This window comes from Rhamphochromis sp. 'chilingali', assembly GCF_963969265.1.
Source record: "Rhamphochromis sp. 'chilingali' genome assembly, chromosome: 19".
Taxonomy (NCBI): Eukaryota; Metazoa; Chordata; class Actinopteri; order Cichliformes; family Cichlidae; genus Rhamphochromis; species Rhamphochromis sp. 'chilingali'.
In genome coordinates this window covers 12684728-12697404 of record NC_137946.1, presented here as the reverse complement: position 1 = coordinate 12697404, position 12677 = coordinate 12684728, and the positions used below count along the sequence as shown (strand labels likewise).

Genomic DNA, 12677 nt, shown 5'->3' with positions numbered 1-12677 from the left:
CAAGAAAGAGGAGGGAGACGAGGAACCATCATGGAAGGACAGGCCCCTGCACGGTATGTACCACCGGCAGATAGAGGAGGTGGCTGATATCCAGAAATCCTACCAGTGGCTGGACAAAGCTGGACTGAAAGACAGCACAGAGGCACTAATCATGGCAGCACAAGAACAAGCTCTGAGCACAAGATCCATAGAGGCTGGGGTCTATCACACCAGGCACCAGGCAATATATATATATATATATATATATATATATATATATATATATATATATATATATACATATATACATATATACATATATATATCTAGGCTAAATAGTATTAATCAATATATGTATACTGTATATTTTGTATACCATTGTAATGTGTTACTTTATATAAGAATTGTGTTAACTGTTATGCAAATGAGAAAAAGTACAGCACGTACTATAGTTTCTGTTATTCTATACTATAGTATACACTATAGTATAATATACAGTTATAACAGCTCAGTTGCAAAAAGTGTTTACACTTTGATGTTTCCAATGATTTTGTGCTACACAATTGTTCAAAATGCATAATGTAAATAAAAATAGGATTCAACAAATTGTAAAGCTCATAAACCCAAATTTTATTCACAGTAAGGCTTAGAAAATATATCAGATTTTTTACTATTTCATGAAAAACATTAGCTCATTTGGAAATGAGCTGCTATTTTAATTAAAATTGTACCTTTTCTCCATTTGAACACTTGATATTTGTTTTCCTATATTCTAATGTGAGTTAAAATTTGGGTTTATGAGAATTGCAAATCATTGCATTCTTTGTTTTTTTATTCACACAGCCTTGTAATATTGTGTATGATCTGTCCTCATAAAAACATGAAGGGACTGTTAGGGACTCCAAAATTGATTCTTTTCCTAAGATATTTACTGATTTTGTTTTCTTTTATACACTAATTACAAAGATGGCTTACATTTTGATTTAACTTACTATTTTCAACTGGCTGTGTGGCATTGGAATCGTGTAATTTGACAGTCATGTGTCAGTCTCAGCCAATGTACGGTTATCAAGTGGAATTGGGGGATAACTTGAGCGCTCAGATTCATTAGAAAGCTGTCGCGTGTGCTCAGTTCATGTGTAATAACTGCTTACGTAGCGATTCTTCTCAGTCAAACATAAAGAAGAGCTAGAATGGACTATTCATAATTTGGACAAAATTTGGTATATCTGTTGTTTTTAAATTAAGTCTGACATTTTTTTCTTCTATGCCAAAGCAGACAAGCAAGAATATTAGGTCAATCTGGTCATTTTAATCAAGTGTTTCGCTCATTCATGGTTAATGAATTGATTTTTGAGCATCTATGTAAGTTTTTTTCTGTATAATTGTGACATCAATCACTTTCATAAAATGCCTGTATGACAGCGAAGGCTTTCATGTGACTTCTTCTGCTGGATTTATGCTGTAAAACAAATACAGCATATATGAGTCTAGTGAAATTACTTTTCTTATGCCAGCTGCAGCTACTGAAGGTTATTAAACTGTCACTTAGGTTTGGGAATAACGATGAAGGGGATCATGAGTTTCCTATCAAACCCTGAACACCACATAGTGTATAAGTAAATCCATTAAATATCCCAAAATACCACAGAGGAGCTTTCACTAGGCTTTAACAATGGCTACATTTTGAAAACGAACCACATGGCATGATGGGACATGTTAAGTTTATGCGGCTACATAAACATATATCCTGTGTGAGTGCACATGTGGAGCTTTGGGGATAAAGCTGAATTCTGTGTGAAAAAACACAGACTTTACACTCTAATGCATTTCACAAAGATTGCATAAGCTATGTGGGATTTTCACACAACCACTTCCCTATTGTCTGCAAAAAACTGACAGGAAACTGTGTTTTCATCTCTATAGCGCAAATCCGTTGCCAATTCCATCCACCACCCCAGAAAGAAGCACATTTTGAAGTCCTTCGGTAGCACAAAACCAGCGATCAATAAGTGTAAAGTCTTTTTTTTTTGCAACTGTGTATGATAAATCAAATACATTTACAGTGGCAGGGTGTGTACGTGTATGAGCCCTCTGCCAAACTGCGTTTTCCTTCTCAGTTTGATGATCCTTTAACTTACATGGACAAAGGATGGTGTAGCATAAATAGTAATACAAAGGCAAAAACCACAGGATCCAATAATTAACACTCATTAAAACTCAGCTGAGATTGCTTCATTATAGCAGCTGCCACTTGAAATCTTGAGACACAAGATTCCAATAGACTGGCTCAAACATCAATTAAAAGCAAATAAGGACATTTTTTGAGATTCCCTGAAAGTGTTTTTGAAATACGAGCGTTAGTAACATGATAATATAGATCAAGTAGGCAAAAAGAAGAACAGGCTGTCCATGAATGTCATAATGGCCACCTGTGAGCTCACACCATTACACACCTAACTGTCATCCTTTATCTATATGAAGTTAAATGATAATCAGATGTTCGTTTTTTTATTATTAAAAACAAGGTTAAAAAAAAAAGAAACTTTTTCTTTACCCTGTGACTGTGTGTTGTGTATATGTGTGTGTGTATGTGTGTGTCTGTGTGTGTGGTGTGTTTGGCACACGTTTGGTTGACAGAAAACAGCAGACGGGATGGGGATGAGTTTTCCAGGGTTTCAGTGTTCAGACTCCAGTGTACAGTTCTGTTGTGGCAACAGATCGGGCTGCCACCCGTCCCCTGACGGACTGTCACTCTGAGATCCAAGACGAAGATGGAGATCAACAGTCTGGGAGGAAAGAATCAAAGATAGGCGTGAGCTTCAATCGTATACCACAGCTTTCTTTTTATTGCTCCTTATTGTGCTTTATTTTTAAAGTATATATACTCACCACAATTTACGGAATAATCAAAGTAAATTAGATTTAAGTCTCCACACAGAAAATGTTAGAGAAAAAAAGGCAGCTCATGCTAGGTGATCTATTCACCAAAGCATATTGCTTTTGTTTAATCTAGAGCTCCTGATGGCTGGTTGGGTAAATATCACATGACCCTAGATATCTTTCTAAAAGGATTTTCTGATTGGTTTCATGCACGCTGTTGCAGATGTCAATATTATGTGTCTCTGTGTCAAGCTTTATCAGCTCCAGGCATTTTCATATGTTTCTTCCCTTTATGATCCACCTGAGCAACAAGAAGTCACTGCCCTGACTCTGATCCTGTCAGGAAAATGAAGTCAGCGGCACCGACAAGCAAACATCTTGGGTTTATCGCTTGTGACCTACAGAAAAGGATCCCGTGAAATAAATTCATTAAAGAATAATCTCGCGGCGCAGCCGCAAATACTTAATCAAGATAAGCTCGGAAAGGAGCGCAAATAAATGAAAGTGCGGTTTGAAAAGCTATGAGTCAGTCTAACCACTTGCCCCGTGCATCATTAGTGTCAAATGTCTGTCTGCCGCCTCAACACTCTGGCCGTCTCTACCCAGGTATGCTTGCAGCTTTGTGCACTAGATTTCTGTTTCACCATTCAGCTGATGAAGACCAGCTTTTGCTTAATTTCTTAAAATCTTTAGGTGAATACAGTGTATTATATAGACCGTGTGCGCTTGCCATACTATAGCTTTCATACAGTTAGGATTAGAGCCCATGTGTTTTAATTATTACTCAATATTGTTTTAACTGATGGTTAATTGAGGTTTAATTTCCTTACATGCCTTTAAATGGAAAACCAAACTGGCTGCCAGTTTATAACGATCACATGCTACATGTTCAGACATTTTCATAGCATTGGATAAATGCTCTTTATCTGAATAAATAAAATGCGCGCATGTGATTGTTCCTCTCACAAATATTAATATTAACCTTTTTATTTATTTTTTATTTTTCACATGCAGTCTTTAACGGTTTAGTTCTTGACATGCGCATGCAAAAATCATATTCAGTCACTAAGCGTTTAATAACTGTCATCTGAGCAATGTGAGGGAAACCTCGAAGCTGCCATGTGAAATGCAACAGCCAACAGGACACCCACACATAAATATAAACACCTTGCTTGCGTTCTGTCCCCTCTACCTCCATTTATGTGAAATGGCTCATTACCAGCAGACAAATCAATTGGCTCTGCTCTCTGAACACCCACTTGCGATAATAAGAGACTACAGACAACCCACAGACTGGAAATATGGCGCTGCCCACCAGCTTGAAGCCAAGGTACACATCAGTAAAAGATGAAAGGAGAAAGAGTGACTAAGACCCAGACATGAGCTCTGTCTGTGGATTATGCACTCACATGAAAAAGTTTTCGCTAGACAAATATGATCAAGAATCATATTTTAACTTGTGTTTTTGCCTATTTAAAAACAATAACATATTCTTCTTGCTCTCATTAAACATCAAAGATTAGGGCTGATCTAATCTTTTCATAAATGGATTATATTATTCTGATGTTACGATATTTATTGTCTTAATAGAGATACAGTTTTGGCCTTTTTTGCTTAAATGATCGGGATTGTTTTTAACTATTTGATTGACAGTAAGTAGATATTTTCAGAAATCACATCAAAAATCATTTCCAGATTTGAATTATTCTCTAAATTGAAGGAAACAACTGCAGTGTCAAACACACGTAGTCGTTTAGCCTTGAGGCCAAAACTGACAAAACAGAAATCTCCAGCCATGATATAAAAAGAATTATAAATGTATCTGCAGAATATATATTTAATTTTCTTAACACTAAAGATCTAATCATAACTTATCACTCTACAAGTAGTAAATAATTCAACATGAACTGGCTTTGTAGTACTTACCTTGACCATCTTTTCTACTGTTCTGGTGTGCTCTCAATTCTTCTGATTTATAGAAATCAATACTGGCGTAACTGTTGAGGCTGGAGCCAGCACTGCTACCCATAGCGCTTCCTCCCATGTTGTAGGCAGAAGCGGTGTGCTCCACTCCAGCTTGAGGGCTCTCCTTAATGGCCAAGTCAAGGTCAATATAATTAAGGCCTTGTTCTCCAGATGAGGTGGAGGCTTGAGGTGGAGGTGTGGCAGACATACTAGCAGCCTGCCCGCTCTCCCACAGTGAGCAGTCCAAACCATGCCGATGGCCCACTGCCTGGCTGCCCTCTGGGAAGAGGGAGGTAGAAGAGGATGCGTGGCGTGGTAGTGAGGGAGGTGAATTAAATGTCTCTGGGCAGTGGCTTAGGCGTCCCTGCTGGTCACCTCGGACCAGTCTGCTGCTCCGCTCCGGAGACTGGAAGGACTTGACTGGGGAAAAGCCCAAACCTGTCTCCTGCTCCACAGGTAAGGGTTGACCAGAGTGGATGGCAGGTCGTGCTGAAGTGCTGGGATCTGAGGCTTTGCTCTCCGTAAATGGAGGCGGGACTTCTGTCAGCGCTGCTGCTGTCTTTATTTTTGTTCTGTAGCCCACGTTGCCCTCTGCGGCCAGAGGAGAGGACGTGCCGTGCTCGTGTCGGGCCTTGGGGGAAACAGCTGGTGGGCCCTGTTGGGTGCTGAATGTGGATCTAACATGAGTCACTGGTGTTGAGGATTTCCCTAAATCCATGCTGACGTACTCAGCAGAGGTGGACAATGGTGCAGAGAAGCTGCGGGGAAGGTTAGCAGGATTATCATGGCAGAGGAGCGGTTGATTGACGGGTCGGAGCGTTCCATGGATCACAGGACGTTCGGAACCTGCACATCGTCCTTCGCCATATTTACTGTCTTCCTTGAAGACAATACTGACATACTCACCAACATTCTGAGACACTGATGGCGGTAGATTCTCTTTAACCCTGGGCAGCGTGTTTGCTTTAGTAATGTCTGAAGACACGCTGAGGGGACGACCCCGCCTTTGTTGCTTTGGACTCTTACTGCTCGATGCACGTTTTTGGTGGTGACGCCCATCTTTCGTGCTTGTTCCTGCACTCTTGTATTCTGCTCCGGTTCTTAATAAACTTAACCCTCTCCCCGCTGATATGGACTTGTCTTCGAGGCTTTCACTACTGGCAGAGCTAGAGGAGAAAGAAGAGGAAGACATGGAAAGTTGGCAGCTTCCAGCAGCGCCCATTGCAATTTTGTTTCTCTTGCTATATCCAACTCCTCCTCCCCGTCCAGCACTATCGTGCCCACTGCCATCTTTTTTTCCTTCTCCTTTGTTCAAGTCATCCTCAAAGCGAGTATAGAGAGTGTGTTGATAAGCTCGTGGCAGTGAGAAGTAGGAGTTGAACATTTTTGGTTGAAGTTGGTGCTGTTCAGGATGGGAAGGCGGTGTGCTGCAAGCAGAGCGGCTGCTGACAGGTGAGATGTTCATGTAGTCACTGGCAGCCCGGCTCTCCATGTTGCCCCTGCTATCCCACATGCCTAGTCCATGCAGGTCTGTGGAGCTGCTGCTATTGGGAGACATGACCATGTAGCCCTCTGAACTGGGCTGGCGGATATGCTGAGGGGGGGACACGCTGTTGTTGGGGGTCATGGCCATGTATTCGTCATCTGCCCCGGGTTTAGTACCGGAGTCAGAAATACCTATTGAGAGAGAAAGTGAAACAGGAGGAGATGTCACTCCAGGCAACATTGACATATAGCCACTATCCACAGCTGCGCCTCTGTCCACTTCTTCCCCGCTTTTGTCAGACCTCTTCCTATTCTCCCCTACAAGTTGCCCACCCCCAACTCTCAGTCTGCCTGAATCATGGTGCAAATCAGCTCGCTGTGTGTTAGCGCTCTGCGACATGATGGCGTATTCTTTGTCGTCCTCATCATCTTCATCTTTTCTATGTGGAGTCAGCCGCTCGTGGGACGCCACAGGCAGGGAAGCCCTCTTACTGAGCAGTCTGCGTTCTGCCTCTGATTCACGACTGGATGAACGCCGCAGTATCCGTCTGCCTTTGGAGCGATGATGGGAACCAAGCAGACTCTCTCGCTGTCCCATGACGATATAGCTAGAGGAGCCTTCTCCATGTACGTGATGTCCTGACAGGCTTGGTAGGAGCAGAGAGTGCTCGCCGGGACTGGAGCCGTACTCATCTGAGGATCCATAGTCGCTCGGTGAACCTGAAACAGAAACTCTTTGTGATACACGAGGGTAGGAGCAGATCGTCATGCCTCCCACCGCTGCCCCCACTAGTCCACACTCTGAGCCATGACCAGAGCTGGAGGACAGACTCGGCGCAGGGGAAGGAGCAGGGTTAGGTGTGTAACGTGCAAGGCTGAGGGTAATCTTAGCAGGGGTTGGGGCCCGGGTGGGCTTGGGTCTCAGAGTTGGGGTAGTTGAGCAGGATCCATTGAGACTTGGGCTGGAGCTGGCCCACGTCCCTTTGGCACTTGCTCCACTCTCCTCCGACCTGGCTCCGATGCTGGCTGTTCGTGCCCTTGGAAACCCGTGGCGCGATGTAGGTGATGTGCTCGTGCTGCTGCCTCCTGTTCCGGGGGTCTCCGTGCGTGCCCGTCTCGAGAAGCCCACCTGGCTCGGTGGCAGATTTGGGTGATGACGACGGCTCGGGACACTGATGGGATTTGAAGCAGTACCACCTCCACATGATGTTCCCACAGACTGAGATTTACTGCGCTGACGGAACTCCTCACTAAGGGCCTTCATGGCCTCCAGCAGGGTCTCGTGCATGTTCTGAGCCACCACGGAGTCATCCACCTGCATCCAAAACTCTCCGGGGCCAGTAATAGCTGAGCGCCCCACCTCAATGAAGAAAAAATTCTCTGAATGACCACATCTTCGGACATTCATCAGCTGCAACACTACAGAGGCCACATCAGAGTTGAGCTTGACAAAGTTGACTGTCTTGTCAGTTAGGCACAGCCGGTAGATGCCTACTAAATTCCTGGCATGTCCAAGACCTTTAGGCCAAACCTTGACCTGCCACACTTCCTTGAAGGTTGGAACAGGAGATGGAGAGCTACACTCTCCACTGCTTCCATAGTCTTCAGGGGTTTTACCTAGAAAAATAGTAAAGAATAAATAAAACAATTAGGGGATTTAATGATTACACACATACATACAAGAAAAAAAGAGGGGTTTAATTCAAACATAGCCTGCTGAAATACTAACGAAAGCCAAAATGACAGTAATAAGTAATGCTTTGTTACTCTATCGTAAGTAAATTGCCATATGCAAGAATACTGCCAAACAGCTGTGCTGCAGCCAATTCATCACCATCACTTTTAAGCTACAGCTCATAATTAATTAAGCCTTAAAAGCTATAGAAAGCATCCACTAAAAAGCATCATGCTCAACTGTGATACAAGACATTGTAATTCTGCTCAGTGCCAATCAAGTAACAAATTGCAGAATCCCCCCTCCCGCCCCAGCCCCCCTCTCACAATCAGTGTTATTTTCAGTAAACAACAAACAGTCTGCTGGTTTGCTACAATCCACCAGAGAAAGAGAAAATATTAGCAATGAACTCCACAGAAATTATTATAAGACATAATATATTAATGTGCTTCAATCTATCTCTCTCTGTTTTTTGTTTGTTTGTTTTTTTTGCAAGACTCTCGCCTAATTACGATCAGCTGCACATTAAAATTAAAATAAACAGACATTGTTTTATTGTGACTGTGCCTGAGCCATACTCTGAACAAAATGGGGGTCTTCTGTGCTCTAATGTGTGTCTGTTAAGGGTTCCACAACCACATATTAGAGCTGGGCAAGCCCATCAGTCTCAAATAACTGAAATGCAAAGGGAGAACAGGCAGGGTGGGTGGTGGTGGTGGTGCTCAGCTCCGGCATAAGGATAACAACGTAAACACGAGGATAACCAACAGAAACACAATTTCCAGCGCAGAGCGCACTAACGATGCCATCTCCTCCCTACCAGCAGCAGCACCGCGCAACGCAAATGTAGGTTAGGCGAATAGCAGTCGGAGCTGTGCAGAAAAACAAAAACACGGGCTCCAGCGGAGTGCACCGCGATAGGCTGCTACTATATGATGCATCCCTTGGATGGTTGCTATATGCCCACTGCGCCATGCAGAAGCACACCGTCGTATGAAAACGGACTGCATTTTGGTCACAAGAAGCGATCATCTCGTGTTCTTACAGGCGGATGCTGTTTAACGCATCAAATTATGTTTTTGCTGACGGATAATAATCCGCAGGTTGTGACTGTATTAAAGCACTGCTTATTGAGATTGTGCTGCACAAACACACAGCACATGCCGCCCATAGCGTGTCGGTCTAACCCGTTCAATAGGATCCACCTGCCTCTTGGTTAAAATACATCACCCTCCAAACTGCATTGCTCATACTATATGGGTACAATTAAAACACAAAAACCTACAAACCTAAAAAAAAAAAAAAAAAAAAAAAAAAAAAAAAAATCAAAGAAAATATACAAATAATTCGAGCCGGTGATATGCAGAGAGACACCCGGATGGCCGAGCCAAAATAGTGTATGGAGAACAAATAGCCTACGGCAGGATAGGCCTGATGCAGAAACAGACAGAAGAAATCACATCACACTTTTCATATCTTACAGTTGCCCTGGAGGTCCAGCATTGCTTGGTACCACTCATTTTGGACCTCCTCGCTGTCTGCAGCGATGGCAAAGCTCTCGCTGCGGGTATAAAGCACTATCATGTGCTTGTTCTTGGAATCTGCCCGCTTGTTTATGTTGAAGCAAGTCTCCAGGTTCAGGACTTTTTTGGGCACAGGTGATTTACTGCGGAATTTCTTCTCGTTCTCGTAGTACTCAAGTCGAGCGGGACCATGCTCCGAGGCCGCCCTCAGCACGAAAAATCGCCGGTGCATTGATTTATGCTTGCGGAGATACCCGCTTTTCTGTACATCTTCATAGTTCTGCGGCTCGGCTGCTTGGTTCTCCATTGCCAAAACAGGCGAGCGATGGTTATTATAAACAATTATTCTCAGGGGGAAAAATAATGTCCATGCGTATTCCTCATTTATCCATCGCAACTACTATCCCTCGTCCTCCCCGCGTTCACGTTTAAGTGTCCAGCATGTGTGAGGAGGCGCAGGATGGGGAGAATCAGCCAAGCCAACGCATGTTTTGGGTTTGGTATCATATTGTGAATCCAGCAGCCGCAGGAGGATCCGCGCACCGAGCGTGCACAGCGTCCACCGCCGCTCGTCCCGCAGCCCAGCCCAGTCCCCAAGTCCAACCACGGTGCGGTTCAGCTGCTTAAGGACGTCTCCTCCACCTGTCTGAGGTTGCCCATATCACTCTGTATTCGCCACTGTCAGATTAGGCAGGATAATAACGACATCCCCGGTGAAGACTTTCGAAATAAAAGCCTTAGGAATTGAAGGGAGGCTACAACCGAAGCCGCTTATCCATTCGCGCATTTTTATCACTTCTCTTGAAATGATATGGTAAAACGATATGTGTGGCCAGCATTTTTAGTAAGTCTTGGGTTTGTACACTGTTTCCAAATGTTGAACATTAGAGCTGTGTTGCCTCATCCAGCATCACATTTAGTGATTTTCAGTAACTTTGCTGTGCATTACAATTGGTCTAACCTTTACTCCCCCACAGTTTTGGTGGTAATACAGTAACACAGTGAAATGTAACACATCACTGTTACATTTCTCTGTAAGAAACTAATGTAGCTTTGCTGATTTTAAATTCAGATTCACTTTTGTTCAATTGGTTAAATTTAAGAGAGAAGAGCCTACTCCCAGTGCCTTGCTAAGATTATTATTTTTTCCTCTCTGGGCTGCTTTTACACAAACTGTGCCGTTGGCTTTGCAGTAGTACCATAATAAAGATGGTAAGGATCTTATGATCTAATATGACCCTTGTAAGCAAAGGGATTTGTGCTGATATGTGGGCATATATAAGTTTTTATTGTTAATCAAGTGGCATGTGCTTGTCGTATTAACATAAACGTAAAGTTAATTAAATCAGTGAAGTTCAATATGCATTTAAACATTACAGATTTTAAAATTTCAAAAGCTGAATTTCAGTTTCTTTTTCTAAATAATGACCTCAACACAGCTCACCAATGATCGTTTGAGAAAGAGTAACGGGAAGTTACAGGAGCAGTCAACACTGCAGTAGATTCACAGCTGCGTTATATGGATTCTAATATCCTGCTGGTTCAAGAAGACAGAGTATTGTGACAAATGTATCGACTGCACTAATGTGAGTTGTATTGTGAAAGACAACCTGCTCTGTTTCCGCTCTCCCCCGCCTCTCTGTGGCTGACTTGACTTGCATCCGTTAGACTGACACCTCCAAGCCGGTGCCAGTCAAATGCCAGGGGTGCTTCGGGGCTGCTGAGGTGCACAGACCAGGAACGCGGCGTTCAGACCACGAACACTTGGTGCGTGGCGCTGTGTGGACGGTCGGCCAGCTTATATCGTTTCCAGCAGATTTTACCCAGTTGGCTGTACAAAGACACGAGGAAAACAACTGCAGAACGTGCCGCTTGAGAGGTCGAGGATACGCAGCCATAGGCCAAATACATTTTGGGGGTAGTCGAATGTCAAGCAGCCATTAAATTCATATGTGCGTATTTTATGCAGAGTCCGCTGTAGAGTCCACGGAATCTGCTGGCAAAATGCAATTTTTATAACAATAGCTAGAAAATCGTGACTCTTTTTCACGTTTAGAAAACCCAGTTAACCCAATTAATTCGTTCTTTTCAATTCCAGTTATTTTTAATAACAAAAACGCGTAAGAAAAAAAGGGGAAACAAACAAATTATTAATAATAATCACATATTTCTGGAACTTCTGATAAAATGGGTTGCCTTGGCGATCAGTTGCGAAATGTTGTGGTTGAATTTGAAGATAATAAACACAAGTCAGATACACTCATCTGCAGGCTACATCATACTGCCCTATTGTTGTTTAACAGTCTTATCTGCTGGGAGCAACAAACACACTTAAACAGAACCGGGATTTCACACAATAGGGTTGTGATAAGCTTGTGAATGTGGATTTAAGGTAGTTTTTTTATATAATTATTATTATGATGCATAAATACGGAGATAATGCAGAAATACTAATGTATAAAGCATAAACTGATTTCTATCCAAGCAGTAAATCAACTATAATAAATAGCAGTTCAGAAAGATTCTGTCTCATGCTGTAGATGATAGTCTGTAGTTAAATCTGAGGGGTGTGATTGCACCAAAAAGTGCCAAAAAAGGTTTGGCACAGCAACCTGTCAACATGTTCTCATAGCAGCCCTTGTTAGTGGCAGTAGAAAGAATTGCTTTTGAGCTGTCATTGTCCTCGGGGACAATTCCTGGTAGCGGCGCAGACACAGTCTGTTCTTAAATTTGTTTACAATGTGCAGGGTATTGCATAGAAGTTGCATTATGTAAAGCCTTCCTTACATTTTCATTTGATTGTTCCACTACAGAATAAAGCAGAGTCACACCAGCCCAAGTAAGGTCAAAGCTTGTTAGCATCACTGGCTCAGCAAAGTGGGGAGTTTCACGACTCACACTGAGCTGCTGCATTTTCTTAAATAAGCGTAGTTTTAATGTAGCTCGTGGTTTAATGCTCCATCAGCACTGCTTCAAACCTTATACCCTTAAAACATGCATGAACAGATTTCACAGCTTCAACCCACCTGTGATTTATATTGTGATTTACTGTTTTTTTACTGAATTTTATTGGCTCATTTCAAAAGCATATTGCAGTGTAGCGTCAGGGCATCATCTGGGAAAATATCCGCGACACACTCAGCAGTAGGCAGACAAACATAAGAAGA

General features: G+C 42.8%; 1 protein-coding gene across 1 annotated transcript; it reads right to left on the bottom strand.

Moving 5' to 3' along the window:
* Positions 1-311: 311 nt before the first annotated feature.
* LOC308386498 (insulin receptor substrate 1-B) lies at positions 312-10167 on the bottom strand. Its single transcript, XM_080866083.1, has 3 exons — positions 9469-10167; positions 4789-7929; positions 312-2768 (listed from the first exon to the last, which is right to left on the bottom strand). The coding sequence occupies exons 1-3, from the start codon at positions 9815-9817 to the stop codon at positions 2761-2763; spliced, it is 3498 nt and encodes a 1165-aa protein (XP_080722209.1). The 5' UTR covers positions 9818-10167; the 3' UTR covers positions 312-2760.
* Positions 10168-12677: the final 2510 nt, after the last annotated feature.